This window comes from Oryza glaberrima, chromosome 11, assembly GCF_000147395.1.
Source record: "Oryza glaberrima chromosome 11, OglaRS2, whole genome shotgun sequence".
Lineage (NCBI taxonomy): Eukaryota > Viridiplantae > Streptophyta > Magnoliopsida > Poales > Poaceae > Oryza > Oryza glaberrima.
Genome location: NC_068336.1, coordinates 16158420 through 16180633, shown reverse-complemented (window position 1 = coordinate 16180633; position 22214 = coordinate 16158420). Strand labels below are relative to the sequence as shown.

The 22214-nt window shown below is 41.4% G+C and overlaps 2 protein-coding genes across 6 annotated transcripts; both read right to left on the bottom strand.

Annotated features, from left to right (window-relative positions):
• Positions 1-1035: 1035 nt before the first annotated feature.
• LOC127754208 (probable methyltransferase At1g27930) lies at positions 1036-2584 on the bottom strand. Its single transcript, XM_052279700.1, has one exon. The coding sequence runs from the start codon at positions 2258-2260 to the stop codon at positions 1352-1354; it is 909 nt and encodes a 302-aa protein (XP_052135660.1). The 5' UTR covers positions 2261-2584; the 3' UTR covers positions 1036-1351.
• An 11553-nt stretch (positions 2585-14137) lies between these two features.
• LOC127754206 (plasma membrane ATPase 2-like) lies at positions 14138-21887 on the bottom strand. Of its 5 annotated transcripts, XR_008012786.1 has the most exons (15): positions 21515-21887; positions 20027-21136; positions 19822-19950; positions 19337-19559; positions 19102-19248; positions 18760-19001; positions 18644-18673; positions 18468-18549; positions 18205-18365; positions 17961-18134; positions 17435-17558; positions 15815-17126; positions 15600-15711; positions 15427-15503; positions 14138-15339 (listed from the first exon to the last, which is right to left on the bottom strand). XR_008012786.1 is itself a non-coding variant. In XM_052279696.1 (12 exons), exons 1-12 carry the CDS (start codon positions 21656-21658, stop codon positions 16918-16920), a joined length of 2775 nt encoding a protein of 924 aa, XP_052135656.1. In that variant the 5' UTR covers positions 21659-21887; the 3' UTR covers positions 14138-16917. The 5 variants fall into 5 exon arrangements, 1 of the variants encoding a protein (XP_052135656.1); XR_008012785.1 differs by having other exon boundaries at positions 15600-17126; XR_008012783.1 differs by having other exon boundaries at positions 15427-17126.
• Positions 21888-22214: the final 327 nt, after the last annotated feature.

The following is a 22214-nucleotide window of genomic DNA, read 5'->3' as shown; positions in this document are numbered from 1 at the left end:
CACCCCTATGTAGGAGTAGCAATTTCTGAAGATGAATTTTTCAATGCTGCCGTGGAGCTTGGGTGGTGGTTCTGAAGGAAGGATCAATAGCTGGGGAGGAGTTCTATTGGTTCCGCTGCGACCGGCTGCACACAGGGGAGGAGTCACTGGCCATGACACGTGAAGGGAGGAGCTCTCCAGCCATGGGCTCCTGCTCGCCGGTACCGCCGCCCGACAAGAGAGAGAACATGAAAGAGATAGCGAGGAAAAAGAAAGAAATGACATGTGGGCTTTTTTTATCTCACTAACATGTGGGTCCCATGAGCATCACGTAGGATGGAACCACTATCCAAACGGCCGAAGAAACTCGATTTGCTTTGGTTTTCGAAGATGGAGGAGACGTTATATCCGGTATTGCGGTTAAGGGAGATGATTTAATTAGGGGCCAGAGTTGAGGGTGTTAAACAGACTTATTCCACATTGAGGGCCATGGACACGGAAGCGATTCCTCTGACGTGAACTGCCCCGTGACGTGGTCACTGATAGGTGGGCCCGCGAGTGGTGAGGCCCACATGTCAGTCACCACGTGAAGTCAGAGGATCCCAATCATAATCCAATCCCATGGACACACGGACGATGTCTACTGCAAAAATTTCCAGCTCTTCTCGTTTGTTGCAATGAAGAATTTTCCTTTTTATTTTTTGTGGATGGGAGTAATAACATATATAAACTAAATTTTCTTTTTGTGGTCGTTTGCTTTCGTTTCCTTTTTCATGATTATAGCTTGTTTCATGGTTGTATGTGTGTAATAATATTAAAGCTTTTGTCACAATAAACATGGCTATGTTATTTTCATATGCTCAAAACCTACAATTTAAGTAATACTTATGATTCAATTGCAATTTGCACGTATCTTAAAAGTGGAATTCTTTTGTGACCGGCTGGAGGGAGAGCTGTAAGATAATGTATAAACAGACAACCACAAATGGTCATTTCAGTTCAAGGTTAACCTGATGTACCAATGTTATTCAAAAATTAGTATGTACTCATACAAAAAAAAAAACAAAATCACCTCATTGTTTCTATTATTACAAACTGAAAAGAGATACACACCGTGTTGTTGTTCACACCAACTTTAGTGATCTCGAGAGACTCAAATCACTCTCTAGCATCTATCTCTGTTCAGAATGTTTACCTCAAATTTAAAATATCCCAAGTTTTGAATTTGCAAGTGGCAGAGGATAGAGGAATCCGGAAATTTCCTACACGACGATCGTATTTTCGTAGTAGTAGTAGCAGTATTTGTATTTCACCCGCTTAATCGAGGCCATTTTGTAAAAAAGCCCCTCCAAAAATCGCAATCCTTACTTCCTTAGCAGAAGGGTCGCCGCCCATCGCCGGCGCCGGCGCCGCCGGCGGCCGCCGTGCCGTTCCCGCGGCGCGACGCCGGCGGGATCCTGAAATGCCAGAGGCGGCCGGTGGCGCCGACGCGGAACCTCTCGCAGAGGAACTCCTCGGCGTAGGCCTTCTCCACGCGGCGGTCGACGTCGTGGAGGAACACGTCGGTGTCGCCCTCGCCGCGCCGCCCGCGCGCCATGGCCGCCGCCGTCCACACCGCCGCCATCCTCCCCGGCGCCGACGCGAAGTACCCCTTGGGCGCGTCGATCATCACCATGTCCCACTCCTTCTCGTACACCTCCGCCGGCAGGTTGTGCAGCGCCAGCGGGCACTCCGCGTTCCCCCGCACGCGCGGCACGTCGCCGCCGCCATTGCCGCCGCCGCCGGGGAGGCAGGAGGGGTGGTCCTTGTAGGTGGCGAGGAGGCGGTCGGCGTGGTCGAGGCGCGTGCGGTAGGCGACGAGGTGGGCGCGGAGGAACGGCGACTGGCCCCGCACGACGCGGTACCAGGACGGGTCCTCCTCGAGGAACACGGTGGCGCCGCCCGGGTTGAGCGCGTGCCACAGCGGCGAGTCGTGGCCCAGGCCGAACACCAGCAGCCGCAGCGGCGCGCGGCGGCGGAGCACGGCCAGCGACAGCGAGATCTCGGCGCGCGACTGCTGCGGCACGGTCGGCGTCGTGGCGTACCTCACGGCGGCGTCGGCGAGCGCCGCGAGGCCCGGCGGCGAGTACCCGGACCCCGACGGCGCGGTCACCGCGGGCAGGCACGGCATCAGCGACGGCAGGAACGGCAGCGGCGCCGTCAGCAGCGTCGCCACCATCACCGACGCCGCCACCAGCAGCGCCGCCGCTCCGGCGGCGAGCAGGCGCCCCGGCATCTTCATTTCTCTTCTCTCTCTCCGACCTCCGGTCGCCGGAGCAAAGGTTGTCGGCGAGGTGTTCGTCCGGTGGCGTGCGAGGGGAGCGCGTGGGCGTGTGCGCGTTGGGCGGTGGTGATTGGTTGCTTTATTTAGAGGTTTGGTATTCTTTTTTTGTGTAATTGCTTCATTTTACCTTTGGTTTTTGTATGGTGATGAGGTGAATATATTTTTTTTCACTCCTTTTTTGGGTAGTTGAGGTTAACCTTTTTTCCTCTTTTTGGAGCAAGTGTCCTTTCTTGACAAGTGTTAAGGATTGGTGTTGTTGGCACAAGTATAGCTAGTGGGATGATGGACACGTGTAAAGAGTAGAGAATTTTCAATTCTTATTGCAGGAGTTGTAAAGAAAAAGGTTACCTTTTGTAACTTTTGTGTGGTGAACATCAGGTTTAATTAAGGTGTAAATAGCATTGAAATTTTAATGTCGTAACGTACCCGCCCCAACCACTCCATCAAAATTCTGGATTTGTCATATGTAATTTCAAAGTTATCATGTAATATTACCCTTAGTAGTTTGCTTGTTGACTCATCAGTCACAGCAAAACTTTGAATTTTAAAATTTAATTTAAAAGTTGATTTTAAGATTTTCTTTCCATTGTAGTGTAATTACAATCTTAACCTTTAAACCGCTAAAAATAAAGATGGAAAAGTTTTGCCTAAAATTGTTATTTTTTATTTGTTTATTTTTCTACGGTTTATCTGACGTAAATCAACCGACTGAAACGTTAGTTATTAGTTAGTTAATCCATTATTCAATAACAAGTTCGTCATCGGTAAGTTGACGGTTTGTCTTACTTGAGTACAAATTAGCTATAAATTCGTCGATATTTTCTTGCTTGTAAAAATGGTGATGTATGTAGTTTTAGTTTGTTCCCCAGTTTCAATTTATAGGCAATTTTCATCTAGACATTGTTGTTAAAATATTTTTTCACAAGATTTTGCTTTCAAATTATTTGATAAAGTAGTATTTATAGTAAGCTTCCACGCATCGGTAAAGATTTCTTACAGGGGAAAAAAATATGGAACTAAAATTTCACCTCATGATGCAGCGCTGTCATCAACCTTTAACAGAGCCGTTAACTGGTAAAGGCATTACCTAGGACAAGATGCAACTGAGGTGGTCAACATTGGTCCTATGTTGATCTAGGTTTTCCTCAATAAACATATATTTTATTTGAATATAATTAATATTATCGTCCGTACAAGAGGGTGGATTCTACAGTGTTTACAGCGTACATCCCTAGGTGTTATTGTAGGAGTATGGTTTGTAGTAGCACATGGTTTCGGTGTTGGAGTCTCCGTAGGTTTTATGGTGTCTTCTGATTGGGGTGTTGGTGGTGCTTTTGGAGTACTCTTATGTTCTTGGTGAAATTAAATGAAACTGACCTCTTGTCAAATGGCCAATGTCATCAATTTCAAAAATAAAAAGAAAAGAGAAAAATATTGTATACAATCAACTACTAAAAAGGCAAATGGCAAGCTGCAGGTTGTATTCAGGGTTGTATGTAGAAGAAATAAAAAATAATATTTCGGTGGTACAGGTAGAGTGAAATTTCGGATACAAAAACTTGAAATTTCAATAAACCTGTATTAAAGTTGAAAAAAAATTGGTTAATTAGTTTTCTTTTGAATTTGTGGATAAAACAATCCTATCGGCCAGGAACATATTAAATTCAAAGATTTCATTCTAAAACATCGGATCTATTTGGAATGCATTTGTTACTTATAGTTTTCTTTTCAATTTGTCAGGTAACCAATTGAACTGATAATTTTTAAGAAAACTTTTCAATTCTATATTTTACTGTTTGAGAAGACAAGACAAATTGAAAAGAAAAAAGACCTAATTATATTCTTTCTTTTCAGTTACTTTAGGAGTGTCTAGATTTCAGGTATCTCATCCTTTTTACTAGGGACCGATGGGCATTTCTTGGGACCTAGACCGAGAAATTCAGCCACTCGTTGGGTCTAAGGTGTTGAAACACCGAATTTCATTTCGTCAATTCAGTCAATATCTTCGGTTAATCGTATAGACCAAACAAACCGAATTTTAGCCCAACAGATCCATTAAGATTTAGTAGCCCAATTAAACCTAATTTTGGCCTTCAGCATGTTTCTATCTATGACCCATGAGAGTAAAGAGAGTCGATTTATTTATTAGGGAAAACCTAATAAGTGTAGATAATCGGTGACATCGTGATAATATTTTACTCATAATCCGTGGAGTATCTTAAATTAGGATTCCCTGCCGTGATACATGTACAGTATATGTCACTGACATATGCTATAGCGACTGATGTACAGTACAGTACATAGTAAACGCTAAACGCCTACTGTATTTGCAGTACTGTACTCCTTCTATCATATTTTAAGTGTAGTTGTGAGTTTTTGTTAGTGGTGAAAATTATATGGAAATTTCTGAGGTATTCGGATGCTGTTTCCGGTTTGCATCGACCGTTTCAGTCGGTGTCAGAAATAGAAACGGTAATATCTTCCAGAAACGGTAGCGGAAATGGGATGGAGATTTTTCCGATCGTTTTGTCGGTAACCAAATTTGCCTGGTAATTTCCATCAAAATTCCAAAAGTTCTTCAGTGGCCCAGCTAGCCCTACCCATCGGAAGTCCATGAATGAAAGAAGCCTGGTAGGCCTACAGGCCATTAGGAAGGGGAAGTGGTCAGGGAAAAATGCTTTTAACCCTAGGGTGTGTCAGGTGACTTTTGCTGAATTTTGATCTCCTCGACTTATCGATGTTGACGTATTGCTGAAGTTTGTTTGAATTGTTCGTCGAACTTATTATCATATCGATAATCATCATATAACAGTGTTATCTTGAGTGTGATGATGCAAAAATAAAGTTATAAAGTCATCTTCATGCATATTTAAATGTGTGACTATGCCATACTTTGATGTTTCCAATATGAATTTTCAACTTTTGACCAATATTGGTAGATTCCGTTCCAATGGTCATGTTTCCAATATACCGATATTACCGATATGTTACCCTTTGAGTTAATTTGATCCATGCCATTACAAATGTGGCTATTCAAAAAAATGTCATTATAATTCGTTTATTCGTAACTGTGCCACTTTAATTTTTCAAAATTAGAACCATGCCACTGTCGTCAGCTTTTCCATCCATCCTCTTCCTTTTCGTCTTCTTCCTTCGTTCTCTTCTCCCGAACTCCTCCACACCGCTGCTGCCGCCGCACCGCCGCTGCTCCGACCGGTCGAAGGTGAAACCTCTCGTTGTCACAGATCCTCCTCTACCCCCAAGCTTCTGGTTTCCGGTTGTGGTCGCCATTCTCACATCTTGGAAACGGCCATCGCATGTCGTCGGTGTCGCGGAGGGATGGGGGCAGCGGCGCAGGCTCCGGCACTCAGAGGAAGGAGGGGGCGGCGGCGCAGGCGAGTGGAGGGAGGGAGAGGACTGCGGTGATAGTGCCGGCTCGTGAAGGGATGCGGCGGTGTCAGTCTGCGCGCGGAGAGAGGGGACGGCGGCGGCACCGCCGGCCTGCGCGTGGCGTTGGTGCCGACGCGAGGAGGGAGGAGACGATGCGGTGGCTTTAGCTGCGGTGGCGCGAACGACGGTGGAGGGAGGGACGGCGCGGGCTCCGGCGCATGGAAGGAGCAGGGGCGCGTGGCATTGGCGCCGTCTCGGCACGGAGAAGGAGTCGGGGCGCGGAGAGATGGGCCGACGGTGCTGGCTCCGGCGCTCAGAGAAAGGAGTGGGCGATAGCGCGGAGGGAGGGGATGGCGATGCCGGCTTGGCTCCCTCTCCTCCGAGCTCACCGACTTGGCTCCGGGAGGCGACGCTATCGCCGGAGAGCGGCGACGGACAGGCTGGCCAGCACGCCGACTCTGTGGAAAGAAGATGGAAAAGGAAGGAAGAAGACGGAAAGGAAGAGGATGGATGGAAAAGGTGACGACAGTGGCATGGTTCTAATTTCATAAAATTAGAGTGATACGGTTACGAATAGATGAATTGTAATGGTATTTTTCTGAGTAGCCACATTTGCAATGGCATGGATCAAATTAACCCTTACCCTTTTGGGTCTACCGTTCCGATTTCATTTTCGAGAAAAAAATTAAAATGAAAATGGTAGAAGGTTTTTCCAACCGTTTTCATCCCTAATTTATGTGCCAACGTTTGACTGTTCGTCTTATTTAAGAAAAATTATTGTTAGTATTTTTTTTTATTATTAGATGATAAAACATGAATAATACTTTATACGTGAAAATTTCATAAATATTTCAAATAAGATAAACGGTTAAACGTTGGACATAGAAACCAGCCGCTGCATTTAAAATTAGGCGGAGAGAGCAGGGGATTTGTGTTTTAAATGGGCTGACCGCCGATGAACTCATGGTAATTAAGCTTCCACCGGCCACAGCTGCCAGAGTTCTCAGTAATTCAGTACATATAGTACTTCGTCGCTTTATACCTTCTTTTTTTTTTTTTGAACGAGACGGTGTGAAGTTCTATTGATAGAGTATGAAAAAATTATAAGATTATAATTCTGGAGGGTCGTAAACAGAAAAAAAGAAAAAAATACCACCACCCACACACCGACATCGCCAACACACAAGCCCAGGAGAAGGCTAGCACCGGACCGGCCGCCGCTAAGCGTGACCGGCCGCCACTAGACCAACAAAGGGACAACCGAGATTACCCCATAGGGGATGCCAAAACGACGTCTTCAAGAAAAGAAGTCGCTGTATACCTTCTTGAGCGCCGGCCATGGGCGTCAGGGCGGCCGTCGGCGTCGGCGTCGGCGTCGCCGGTGTCAGCGACCTCTCATATCACCTCTCGTCTTCGGCCGTGTTTAGATTCAATTTTTTTTTCCAAACTTTCAACTTTTCCGTCACATTAAATATTTGAACACATGCATAAAGTATTAAATGTGGACAAAAAAAACTAATTGCACAGTTTGCATATAAATTGCGAGAGGAATCTTTTGAGCCTAATTATGCCATGATTTGACAATGTGATGCTACACTAAACATTTACTAATGACATATTAATTAGGCTTAATAAAATCATCTCACAGTTTACATGCGGAATCTATAATTTATTTTGTTATTAGTCTATGTTTAATATTTCAAATGTGTGTCCGTATACTTTAAAAAAGATTTAGCACACGAACTAAACACAGCCTTCGTCGATCTTCCTTCCTGCCTGTCTCTGTCTGGCTGTCTAGCTGAGAGATTTACTTACTCTGTCCTATAAAAAATCAACCTAATACTGGATATGACACATCACGATACAATGAATCTAGATATACATCTACTTATATTTATTGTACTAGAATGTATCATATTTAGTTTTAGATTTATTTTTTTTAATGTCCAATTCTAGATTTATTTTTTTATGAAGGGAGCACGGAGCAGTCGGCAAAGCTCGCTCGGTCCGTGCTTGTATGTACGGTGGTCACATGGCGGCGGCAGGGCGTGCAGGTTAGCGTCGGTGGTGGCGGCGACATCTGCTGACACTGACACTCTGCACACTAGGCCCATGCTTAGATCGACGACCGAGCTGTACCTAGGTCATGTTTGGATCGGAACTTCGGAAGGAAATTCGGCAATCCGGATACGTTAGAAGGATCCCGGAATTTATTTAGAAGTATTTAATAAAGTCTATTTACAAAACTATTTACAGAACCCTGGGCTAATTCGCAAGATGAATCTAATGAGATATATTAATCTATAATTAGTGAATAATTACTATAATATTACTGTAGCGAATCATAGATTAATTAGGTTTATTAGATTCGTCTCAGAAATTAGCATAGGGGTTATAAAATGGATTTTTATCACTAATTTATGTTTAATACTCCTACGTACTCCATCAGAGTTTTCTTGTTTCCTAGCTACGCTACACGGCCCCATCAGATTTTTCTTGTTTCCTTCTGCTAGCTGCTGCTGCTGCTGCGTATATAGGCCTTCTAGATGCGTCTGGAAACCATGGTGTCTACTCTTTGTTTACTTCACCGTCAGCAGTGGAGCCAGGAAATCTTCACTAGGAAGGGTGGATTAATAAGAGCCTAAATATTTTTATAAATTATATAGCACTTTTCAAGATAATAATAACGTGGATTGTGAAGCTAGGCATACAGCTTAAGCCCTAGCTGTCCATGCCTGTTTTCGCCATGGACCGTTAGCCAACTAGCTGATCGATGGAGCCTACTTATTGTTTAATCAGTCAATAGTAAAACATGTTTGTCACATCTTCAGCTACTTGGTTAAGCTTTTTAGTGGTATGTATAATAAGGTAAGTCATTAGCACATAAATAATTGAGTGTTTTATTAAACACGATACAAGCACAAACTGTTTATTTGATTTATTGAAGAAACTTTTATATAAAAAAATTCTTCAAAATTATACCACTAATAGTTTAATGAACAAAAGAACGAGACCAAGTATTTATACTCTCTCTGTTATAAAATAGATCAACACTTATTTTTATATACAAATGCTCGCGTAGAAAAATTAACTTATGTTAGAACGGGTGTGTATGTATCTTTGATGAGGATCTAGCGTTGTAATGTGTCTTTAATGGGGATTTTGTTTTCCAGGGGTTACTGCTAATCGATGCTATCGCGATTACCATGAAAATCATGAGGTTACTGAGAAACATTACGAGATTTTAAAAACTGAGATGGTTATGGTAATTGTTCGACATATATACCATAGACAATATAATATACTCTATTCGTCCCAAAATATAACAACTTTTAGCTAATCCTTTAGGTTTATTCCAAAATATAACAACTTATTCACCAACATTCTCTTATCAACCGATCACAATCCTCCATCATTCAATTTTCTCACATATCTCTACTTCTCAACCAATCACAACGTTCTCTCATTTAATTTTAACTATTTTTTTAATACCCGTGTCTAACTTAAAAAATCCTTATATTTTAAAATGGAGAGAGTAGTTAACCATAACATAGCCGGGACTGTGTGTTGTCGCCAAGTTCAATGGTTTAAGGTAGGCACTTTCGATCAGTAGTAGGATTTTGGCATGTAGTACTTGCGATTTTGAGTACTGTCATTAAGTAATGGACAAGGGTTTACTGGCATAAGCATCTGGGAACGAACGAGATCTTGGTTTATCTTTGGTCGATCTCGTTTGGATATACTCCAGATGCACATGCAGCGTGGGTAGCTATCTTAATTTGTTCGTTTCAATCTGGCTGACAAGACACGGCGTACATGTCCACCATGACATTCTGCCGATAGATTTTAAAACTACACCGAACTAAACTATCTTGTTACAATTAATTTTGAGGCTCCGCGCGCTCTTTATATCGTCAGTTTCAACCAACCCAAAACCATGAAAAATGATATCATATCAAAATTTATAGTTTCGAAAGTTCTCTCATGAAAACACTATCAAAATTTAAAAGGGTGTAGCTATATATAACAGGGGCGGGCCCAGCTCAATTTAAGGGTATTCAAATGAATACCCAAGATTTTTAGACAAAAAATACATATATGAGGTATATATTTCGTATGTATGCAGAGAAATAAAGAAAATAAACGTTATTGATTAAAAGAAGCCCAACAAGAAAGGCTAGCAGGCTAGCTCCCTCAAATTCGAGCCCAATTTGCATGGTTGCCTAATTTGTGCATTAACCATGCTGTGATGGCATGATGCTAATCGATATATACTTGGTTGGTAGATTATACTGCATATGTTTTTTCACAAAGTATATCACAATAGATCAAGGAAATTGCTAAAAACCTTGTCGCAAGTTCTAATTCAATAAGCAGTACTAAAATACCATATTGTTGATCATACGTACCAAATATTATGCTCGTGTTATAAAACATTTTTTTATCCCCTTTCCATTTCGAATACCCAATCTCAAAATCCTAGGCCCGCCCCTGATATATAACATTGACATTTTTAAAAAGACTTTTAAAGGTAACCATATTGTAACTTATATGTACATACTACATAATCAACTAAAATTTCATTGGGATAGTTGGCTAGTACAGCATACTTGTGCGCAAGAGGTCACAATTTGAAATTTTTCCACCTCTTTTGCATAAATCTCAATGCGAGCTAGTGGTCTATAATTTGAAAGTTTTAGGGAAAAAACAGTCAACAGTTTTTTTTAGCAAATCCAATTTCAAAAAGCATCAAATAAATTAACACACATATAACCAGGGTTTGAAATTTCCGAAATTTTGATAATTTTGGCCTCACTAGCAAACACAAATATCCCCGATTTTTTTGTCAAATATATGTAAATTTCATCAAAATTTGTTCAACTTCAGTCAAAATATGTTAAAATTTAAATAATTTTGGTCCGAAAAATCCGGAAATCATGAAGTTTTCAAAATTTTGGCAACCACCGAAATTTCTAAAATTTCGGCAACCACCGAAATTTCTAAAATTTCGGTGGTAACCGAAATTGCAAACCCTGCATCCAATGCTACCAAAAATCCCTCTCGTGCATAAATCTCAATGCGATCTGATGGTCTACAATTTGAAAGTTTTAGGGGAAAAAACATCAACAGTTTTTTAGCAATCCAATTTAGAAAAGCATCAAACTAATTAGCACACATCCAACGCTACTTAAAAATTGGTATGCCAAAACATGCAAAAACTTTAGTGTTACCAAAATTTGGTAAGATTGATTTTGGCAATAAGCCCTCAATACCATCTCTCTCATATCATATCTTAGATATTGTATGGTGAAAGTGCATCTAGGACCCGGGTTACCCAAGGGTTGTGGTGTTTGTTACTCTTGGAGGTTGAGGAGTCCTAGACAACTAGGCGTCGCTCTTAAGCCATCGATCTACTTGTGGTGAGCCAAGGGAATTTTGTGAAGGCCGGATCTCGCCCTCGCAAGGAAAGAGATACCTCTAGTGGAAAGAGGAGTGCGTTTGTGTAACCTCAAGAGAAAAGGGTTGGAAAAGATCCGGCTCTTTTTTTTGACTGGAAATACTGCCAGGACAAGACCCGGCTCTTCGCGAGCTTCTAAATAGAGAGTTGAATCCCCTCAAGGATTCGAACTCCAGGAAATACGTCAGCACAAAATCTTGGTAATATTCATTATTCCTCTTCATTTATTTGTTACTATATTGTGCCGTTGTAGCTTAGTCACCGTTTGTGCACATATCCTAGCTTGTGTACTAGATCTGGAGCTTGCCTTGTTTCTGTGCTTCTCTATAGATCGGTAGTCTGATCCCATTTTAGACAATCTGATTTATATCGGATTGTCCGATAAAGTGTTAGACAATCGGACATGTTTTAGTTTATTAGCTTATGTGTTTTGTCTTAAATTGCCTATTCACCTCCCCTCTAGGCCTAAGTTTCCCTTTCAATTGGTATCGGAGCCTAATCTCCTTATTAGGCTCAACAGCTTAGAGAGATAATGTTGAGCCCAACAGGGGATGGGAAGGATGTTGACTCATGCGGAGCCAAAATTCCTTTCGATTATCCTCCCACTCCATCTACAACTTACGTGAGTACCTATAGTGGTAAGGCTCAGTACTTCAATGGTACAAACTATGTCGCTTGGAAGCATAAGAAGAAGCTGCACTTGAAATCTATTAACCCATCTATTTGGAGAATAGTCGAAAATGTTATATTTTGCAGAAACCCGATGATCCCACCAAGGAAGACGATGAGAACGAGCACAAAAATGCTCAAGCCACTAATTCCATACTTAGCGCCTTAAGTGGATGCGAGTTCAACCGAGTAGATGATATTGAGAATGCCAAAGAGAAATGGGACACACTTTGGAATATTCATGAATGCACGGATAGTGTCCACGAGTCCATGTTGGAGATCTCAAAGGGGCAATTCGAGAGGCTTGTCATGTTGGATGGTGAAAGCCCAAGCAACATGTATGGCTGACTGAGCAAGATCGTCCATGAGACCAAGAGTCTTGGTTCTAAGGGTATGACCGATGAAGTTGCGGTAAGAAAATGATCCGAGTCATCACACCAAGGAACTCTACCTTAGCGACAATCATACGTGAGCGTCTGGACTACAAGACACTCACGCCTCATGATTTGCTCAGGCATATTCTTGGCCATGACATGCTTGAAGAAGAATCGAAAGATGTCATCTAATACATCAACCAAGGTCTACGTCAAGCCTCAAGAAAGAAGACTTGGCATTGAAGGCAAAAGAAGATGAGGAGGAGGAGGAAGAGGAGAGCCGCAAGAGCAAGAAAGACAATGAAGATGAAGAGATAGCGCTCTTTGTCAAGAAATTTGGAAGATTCATGAGAAGAAGCGGTTTCTTCAAAGGGAGCTCTTTTAAGAGGTCATTCGACAAGTCAAGCGGAAGGCATTCCGCAAGGAAATTCTACGAGTGTCATGAGCCCAGACATTTCATAGTTGATTGCCCGAATGTCAAGGAAGAAGAGAATGGTGATAAGAAGGAGAAACACAGGCATCACAAGCGCGAGCGAAAAGGCCATGCTCACATCGGGATGATATTCGAGACCGATGACTTCGGGTCAAGCTCAAGTGATGAAGAGGGAACGACCACCTTCGCCGTCAAGCCTACATCACCTCCTACACCTAGGCTCTTCAACTATTCAAGTGATGACGATGCTCCTATATGTCTCATGGCAAAGGAGTCTAAGGTACCTTCCTCGCTCAAGTCATTTAATATTGATCTTGTTAGCGATAGGGAAGAGGAGGTTGATAAGGCTATGGATGAGGACTTTCTCAAGTACATAATCAAGGATTCATTGCCACACTTGAGTGAGTTGCTTGAGAGAACTGAACAACAATACACAACTCTTGAGAGGTAAGAGGTCTTGTTCATTCGTGAGAAAGAGCGGACTCGTGAACTCAAGAGTAAGCTTGCTAAGGAAAGAAAGAGAAAGTAGTGAAGCTTTGGTAAAGTTCTATGAGCAAACAAAAGAGTCTCATGCTAATCGTGAGGTGACGAACTCACAACTTCAAGAGAGAGGATAGCTTGGATAAAGCTTACCTCTCACTTAAAGAAAAGTTCGAAACCTTAAAGGCTAGTGTCTCTCTCCCTAGCGAGGGATCTTGTTCCAAGATTGTCTCAGGCAATGAACCATGCTCAAGGTGTAAGGATGATATTGATGCTTGTGTTACTAACTCTAATATTTGAGTGCTTTGACTAAGCAAAATAACAAGCTTATGTGACTCCTTCACAATGACCTTCTAAAATGCCACATGGGTAGTAAGGCCCTAAAGGAGTACCTAGACTATCAAAGAGACAACTTCAATCGTGAAAGACTTGGAGAGTGTCTAATGTGACTTCGGACTCTGAAATTTCTTGGAACTTCACTCTATCTTGAATTGAAATATTCTCCCAAGTGAATTTTCTCTAAAGTGCAAATCAGAGTATCTGAATTTGGATCAGATAGTCCAATGACTTAGAGACTCTGAAATTCCTTGGAACTGGAGTCTGTTTCAGAATGAAATCTTGCTCTCAAAAATATCGGATTGTTTGATATGAATTTGGACTATCCGATGGATTAGAATATCCAAAATTTCAAAGAACTTTGTTCTCTCTCTCGCTTGCTTGGGGGTTAAAAACATCGGACTATCCGATGTCATTTCATATTGTCCGACGTGGGATGAAAAGATTGCCCTCCAATACGAAATAATAATTAACCATAATACGAGTTTATGGCTAAATAGAGTCTATGTCTGGTAAGGTTTCACCCTAAAGAATCTAATAAGCTGAACTATACTTAGTTTACGGTGTCACATTATTTTTCATCCTTTAACATACTACTTAATGTTATGGACATCATCCTATCTTACAAGCTATTTAATGATAAAACATATGCTACATTATAGAGCTTATCACACTGTGGCGAGTTAATTAATTAATGGTGGTTGGTCTTTAAAATTTGTACTTCAACTAAATGATACGCCGCGTCTTGCTGCGGCATATGTAGTTGAAAGGTGAAGAACTCAATATATGAAATAACTGTAATGAATAGAGTCGCACAAATACTTGAATTATACATAGTCATGATCACAAAGTGCTATAATACCTTGAAATATTATTTATTGGTAGGTAAGTACTCCCTCCGTCCAAGAATATAGGGGATTATTCTCAATTCAGCACAAATTAAGGAAAAGGAAAAAGTGCATGTAAAAATATCTAGAAGTACACCTCTTTAGTAGTAGAGGATTGAAGGCGAACAAAAGAAAAAGAAATAAAGACAAAAGAAAAAAAATATGCACATTACAAATTTCTGTGAATCCAGAGCCACATCTGTAAGCAAGAGTTTGTATATAGTGTTGCACCATTCGCTGGTTAAGACCTAGCAGCTCTCCTGCTCCACATATATAGTTCAAATATGCTAAATTCTTTCTACTTACATCCTTCCAGCTTTGCTTGTAGATCATTGTGGCAACGGCAGCAGCGTAAATCAGGCACTTTTGAGAAGAAGAAAACGAAACAGAAGTGTTATCCATCAAGTGAAAAATAAATATTTTTTATGAAAGTTCATCCAAGAGAGAGCAGGGGTTCAGTAATCAACATCAGTCAGCGACATAATATAGTGGACCTCCATTCAGTTATGAACGATCAGGGGTTCATAATATATTACAACCTCTGTTCCGTAATATAAATATTTCTTAAAATGTATGCGTAAAAATGCTTCTATTTTGGAACAGAGCGAAGATGTGACAGAGTAGGGGATTATTTAATTAATTAATAGTTGGTCTTAAAAATTTGGTGTACTCATACTAGATTCTTTGGTCCTGTTCACTTTGGTGCCATTTTTAACCTTACCAAATTTTGGTAAAGTTGCCAAAAAAATGGCTATATTTAGTTTGCTGCCAAATTTTGGTAGCTATATAAGAAATCCTGCCAAAATTTTGGCAAGTTACCAAAATTTTGGCAACTATGCCAAAATTTTAGCAATACCAAAATTTGATAAGGTTTTTTTTTGGCAACAAAGTGAACAGCCCTTTTGTTTAAAATTGTACAACAAAGAAAATACCACTAGCATATTCTTCTCTTCACTTCACCTGCTCCCCTCACCACACACTCCATTCCCAATACTCCAATGTAACATAACCTGACATACGATGAGATTCTCATCCTATTAGTGCTAATCCATAATAATCTAAAGTTTCATTCACAATTTTACACTAGACGACACTACCTGTATGTAATTTATTTAATTTGTTGAAGCAGGCAAGGAAAACAAACTGCAAACCGCCAGCATTATTCGAATCCTATCTGTTTTTTATGTGCGGCCAACAATGGATAATGGGTTAAAATAATGTACTATCAGGCATCAAACAACAGGCGGTACTTGGAATTGTCATGACATACAAATGGCTCTCAAATTCCTTGGGCAGTTTCAACTCAGGCTCAAATTCACCCAGGGGAGCGATTAAGAATCGACTATATCTGCTGATACTTACTCGAGATCAAGGGGATCCCACTGCAAGAAGATAATTTTAGGGGAAAAAAGCAGTGCAGAGTATAATTTTTTTCCCTTTTGCAATTAACTGAAGAAAAAATGTACAACCAGCAAAGTAATTGACCTTTGGAGCCAAGTCCTTGCCCACGAGCAGTGCTCTAACGCCCTGCACAGGACAAGAAAAGCGGCATTTTAACAGAAAATGTAGATAACTTTGTGTCTAAAACCTATAAATTTTCAGGTCACAAACAGATTCTAATTACTTAAAACTTTGTACCATAGTTAGTTGGTCACTAATGTATAATATTCAATAAACTTGTGAGAACACAAAGACAGATGCAACATACCTCACGAAATTCATGAGAAAATTGCACTAAGATTGCATTGATGGACATGTCGTACTCAAGCACAAGGCATTACCTTCTCCAACAGCCGCCATACACAAACTCTCAGCTAACGGCAACGGCATTGTGAGATTTTCAATTTTTTTTTACTTACCTTTCATGCAAGTGGTGAGGCCTCTTTCAATAGTTTCAAGGATAAGGTACACCAATCTTCATTTCATTTAACTCTCAACATCCATGCTGAAATACAGCTCGGTTTTTAAAAATAATATTATTTTTTAGATAAACTAATAGAGCTTGATACAATTTTCGCTGTTTGACACTATGTTTTGACCTTCTGAGTAATGTGTTGATTTAGAATATTGCTGTGATAACAATTATGCCTTAGCACCAAAAAGAAATAATTGGAGATTTTTCTCAATAATAAATATCAAGGAAATAGTTGGAGATACACTAAAATATTATTCTATTAATAGTTTTTTTTCACACGCAATCCTAATAGTGTGCCAAAAACAAAAATGAGTAAGTTGCACGTTGGGTTACTTAACCATTTTTTTTTCACTTTAGACCACCTTTATTTGCCTTTTGTTTTATTTTGGATTCATATTCTTATTCTCATCTAGCTCTGCTATGTCTTTCTTCTCATAGAGCTAGAGCCACTATGGGCATGAGCAAGAGCAACACAGGGTGCAGCCAACCAGTAACCCGAAGCTCCACTTAAGAAAAACTAAATGAAGGCACGGTTCAAGCTACACCTCTTCCAATGTGTTGTAGCTTGAGATGGGCCTAGAGAAATTTGTATGTCGGCCTTTACTTTTTACTTCAATCCATAAATAATATGATATGATACCACGACATGATATGATATATGCATACATCGACCCTACTGCTGCTGGACCTTCATGGCATGATATGCACATATCGACCAGACAAGAATCAAGCCTGAGATAGCAGGAAATATCAACATCACCATCCACATTTTACCCCTGTTGAGCACCCTCCTGCACTTCTCCATCCACTGAGTCCAACTAGTGAACAGCCTCCTGCAGGTTATCCCAGATATGTTGAACTTTGCAAGGTTACACAGGTCACCTGCCAAACAACATGACAAATAGATTAATCAATTAGCTAGGCCTTGATGGTACTAAATTAAACTCTTGACAGATATGCAACTCTCAAGTTTCGCTACTACAACTGTAATAGGTGAGCATGCTTGATGACCAAGTGGAGTTCTGTGCATTCAGATAAGCAGTGAAGGACAATGTGTGTCAAGTTTTTAGAGGCAACGGGAGTAACATCAAATTGGAGGTACGCAGCTGACTTTGGTTTCATGCACTGACGCACCAACTTCCAAAGATGCAAATAAAAAAAAAACAAATGAAATATCCTCCAATACATACAGATCAACATGAGGCTCAAAAGCAAGACAAAGTTGTAGAGCCAGATAAATCCTGCCCAGCCCCAGCCTATGCCCTTTGGTAGAGGAGAGTTCGCGACACCATAAACAGCAATGACGGTTGCCACCTGAAAAGAAGTGTGTTTAGTAAACTTTGCATGTATTGAGCTTAAAATTTAAGCTTGGCATGATACTTTACTGTAACCGCAAGCAATAGTCAAATACTTTGTAGACAAAGAGATTATTCGTTCATATCAAGTGGTCCGACCAGTGACCAGGGGACTTGGCCAAGTCGATTTGTTCACTGTGACTTGTACTATGTTATGTCCATATCACAACGCTGTTAAAGAAACATTATTTGCCTGTGATTATAGTAGCAGTGCTACTACTAAAGCCAATTTAGGACTGAGCACATAGGCACAAGAATATTGCAAGCTCATTTTACTTGAGTATTAGAAGGCTGTTGTCTAAATTAATTGCATAATAGAAGCCACATATTGGGGAGGAAATTGAGCAGGGAAACAACTCACCAGTTGAGATAAAACAAAAGAAATTGTAACAAGAGGCCCAGAGCAGTGGCCATCGCATGATTGTGCGAAAAGTCCAAAAGCATGGTTAAGGATGCTCATTTGAAGAAACAAGGCAGATTTAATCTCCTCGTCATGGCCAACGAGCAGACGGAGCAGTCTAGCTTTGAATATGTGCTGTCAAATACTGTTGATTAGGTTTGGTACTAGAAAATCACAACAAATAATAAGGGAAACAAGTTCTTACAGATATGAAGTCAGTCCTAGTTGTGAATATGAAAAAAACAACTGTACTCAGGGCAACATAGCTTCCAAAAGCAGCACAAGTTACGATAATCTTTTTTGCTTTCAAACTATCTGGTGACTGGGATGATTTTGCCCTTTCAAATAACATTGCAGTTGATGTGCCTGGGAATTATAATAAAAGGCAGATAGTAAATCATGAAACAATCAACAAAATATTATATATTGGAGATTTATGGCTACAACATTACGAAGTTACAAACTCACAGTAGTTGCAAGCAGCAATCACCAGCATTGGGAAACAGGGTAGCTCGAGTCTCCACAGAAGTAAAATAAGACGGACAGTAAACTTCAACAGATAAACAAATTTATTAGCATTAGAAGTTTATATTAGTCTTTTTTTTTGAAACAAAGTGAAATCATAATTCTATATTTCTACTCACAGCATGGACAGTTGATGAAACAGCATAAACCTACAATTGAAGCACAGATTAGCCACATACAAAACCTAAATATCATCTGCGAACAGAGGAATTGCAAATGGACGTGTGTGACTTACCATGCATCCTTTCATGATCTGACAAATTTCCCTACTGGTTTGAACAGCAGAAGAAACACACAGCAAGGCATGCTCAGTCAAAACAATATCAGATTCACTTTTGGTGCTATCAGTGGCATCAGCAACTGCGATTCCAATATCGCTTTCATGGATAGAATCAGCATCCGAAAATTCATATCCAACCATTGCACTACGACGACCAAAATAAGTTCTCAGATTTGATATAACATAACGGTTATATTCTGCAATAACAAATTGAAAGAGCAACTCAGTAAGCAAAAAATTCACAAAAAGTGACAGGTGTAGCAATAATCAACATAACTATCAAGGCAAGAAGCAGACCTACAAAGAGATCAGAAATCCCATTGATATTCAAGAAAAGCTCATTTTTGCTGCTTACCAACTCCCGCATAGAGTCGGCATGTAACACATTTAAGCCCAGTTTTCCAAGTCTTCCACATACGTGCTTCGTAATTGTCATTGGGCTTTCTGAAATGGCAAAACAAACGTGAGAACACTTAGATAAAATGCAGATGAAAAATGACATGAAAATTAAGTTAAACATGGGAGACATCACCTGTAAGTACTATTACACTCAGACTCATATCAGTAAGATTAACAACAGCTTCAGCACTATCGCCTCGGAGATCATCTATGAAAGGTAGAAGACTAATGATGTCCAACCGAGAGTTAACAATACGTCCAACAGCAATACATTGGTGCCCATCAAGACCGAGCGTATCAATACGTTTGCGTATATGCTCTTTGACTTCATTGCTACAACTGCAATCACGAAGCATCTGTGCCAAGAAAAAAAGATAATTGAGATGAATACATCTATGTGATTCCTTTGCTTTAACAAGCTCGGCCAAAATCCGCTCAGCCCAGTAACCTTTGCAGTGGGCTTGCGTTTACGCTTTCTCATAGAATGAGCTGGGAGGTGCTATGATTTGGGTCAACAATTCTTATAAGCTAGTATGAGGAAATGTAAACAAGTGATGCATGTGGCACTAAAAGATGGGCTGTTTCATTGAATTTTCTGACAGTGGATTGGTTGCTTACCAATGCAGGGTCACCTTTGAGCACAGAACACTTGGAGCCATTTCCATCAATGTAAGTAGTCATGTACATCAATGTCATTGCAACAAACATGCGGGAGCGGTGCTCTATAACATTAATGCCAACTCGTACCTGCATCAATTGGTTTGTTAAGCCTTCTGGAAAAAGAATAAGAAGGAAAAACACATAGATACTAATAAGAAGGTACCTGTTCTGGATCATCCATAAGGCCTAGAATGGCTGCATCAATCGGTTCTTTGTACAGTTCATTGTGTGCTTTGGAAGCCCGCGCAGCCAAAAGGACAGCATGATCTTTATCAATACCATCTGTAAGCACTTCAATCTTGTCCTTGTCAAAATAGGGCTTGTTGCATGTCAAAGTGCCAGTCATGTTGAAGAGCATAGCATCCATGCTAGCCAAGTCTTCAAGAGCAAAAGTTCCCCGGCTGGCAACCCCCAGTTTGGAAAGTCTCCGAGAGCCTAGTGCCAATGCCAGGTAGAGCACAGCAGGCATCGACATTGGTATTAGACCAATAAGCGGCATAAAGTGGCCACTGTGCAGCGTGCCTATGCTTTGATGGAAAAATAATTTAACAAGAACCTCACTTGTGATGCCAACAAGTACTAGGCAGAAGCAAAAAGTGCCAGTAGCCATGACACCCTTCCTAAGCTGCCCAGGCCGAGAGAATCGTCTCGGATAAAGCTTCAGAGTGCTCGTGGGGATGCAATTGCCTGTCGCGGTAACAACAGCAGTCCCTTCGCCGCAGGAGACAGCCCAGCCATAGTATATAAGGGAACCCATCACATAGCTAACATGCCTTTCATGACGAATGGTTTTGGTGTCGATCTGCGCCATGTTGAGGACACAAGCATTGGCTGGCACGATATCACCACACTTGAGATATATGATATCCCCAGGGACGAGATTGGCCGCATCCTCATGTTTCCATATCCCATCCCTCAGAACCTTGGTCCTTCGCACAAAAGCTTTAGCTTCCAGCGGTGCCTTAGCACGATTGGCAAGGACCTTAGCAACAAAGCATGCACACAGACTTCCCGCAAGTAACGAAACGATAACGGCCAGTTCATAGGTTGTCTGACCAGCCGAGTTAATGGCAAGGTACACAAGCGCAGCCGCCATTGCCACCCATGATGAGGAATTGATGAACATGACACATACCATCTCCCTGGACCAGGGGAAGATAAGATGCTCCCATGACTCCCATCCAATTTCGTATTTAATATACTCGGTGAAGGAGTGATCCCACCCCAAGAGCAAGAGGATGCACTTGAGTGTTGCAAGAAGCCTGCCACCCGCCTGCAGCACCATGTTGAAGGCCAAGCAAACATCAAACATAATCAGCTAATGTAAGTGGGCATTAAAATTGCAAATCAAGGACATCACAGTTCAACACACAGCTCAGATCAGAAGGCATTTGTTTCATTGCTTGCCAGAATTGCATAATGGACTGAATTTGCCAATTGAACTCAATATATATACAGTGAAAAATACAACAGAGATTATACAGAAGTAATGTAATGCTTGCACATAGTTGGCTACTAGTTAGCGCAATGGAGCGAACAACCTCCCACTCAATCTTGTTCCCTTCCTCTCCTCTCCCCTACATTACCTCCACAAGGCCGTTGAAATCAAATAGGGCAAAAGAAACAGGGAGGGGGATCGAGGGAAGCGAACCAGGGGGTGATCGGCGACGAGGTTAGGTCCGTACAACTTGAGGTGGCGCGCCGCCTCCTCTCCCGTCAGCCCGGTCGCCTCGTCGGTGCCGAGACGGGCCACGACGTCCTCCGCCGCCGCCGCCGCCGCAGGCTCCCGTGGCATTGCGGAGAGGGGGTTTAAGAGAGGTTCAAGGCAAGAGAGGGGGAGATAATCTTGTGGATCTACAAGGGAATTGCTAGGGTTAACGCGAAGAATTCGAGGGAGAGGAAAAGGTGTGGGGTGATGATAATGGGGATGCTCGCCGGCGCGGCGCGAGGATGCGGCGGGAGCAGCAACGCCAGCGCCGCCGCTCGCCGGATGGAGGACGGCTCGGCTCAGCTCGGCTCAGGCGGCTCGAGGACATGCGTCGCTTAAGGTAACTATTGTATGAATTATATTATAGCTATAATAATTTGGAGAACATATCCTATTCACACCAGCTTTCCGTACCACTCCGTATACATCAACTAGCAAATGTCATAAAAAATCTAGAAAAAATTAGACACATACTTCCAATAGTATTTCACCCAGGTGTGACATCTTATCTTCAAATTCATTATATTTTAGCCGTACCAAAAAGACAAAATTCTGATACATTTTTACCCCAAAAACTGTTAGATTTTTCAATTTTTTTGTTACAGCTAAAATACAATGAATTTGAATATGAAACTTTCAGATA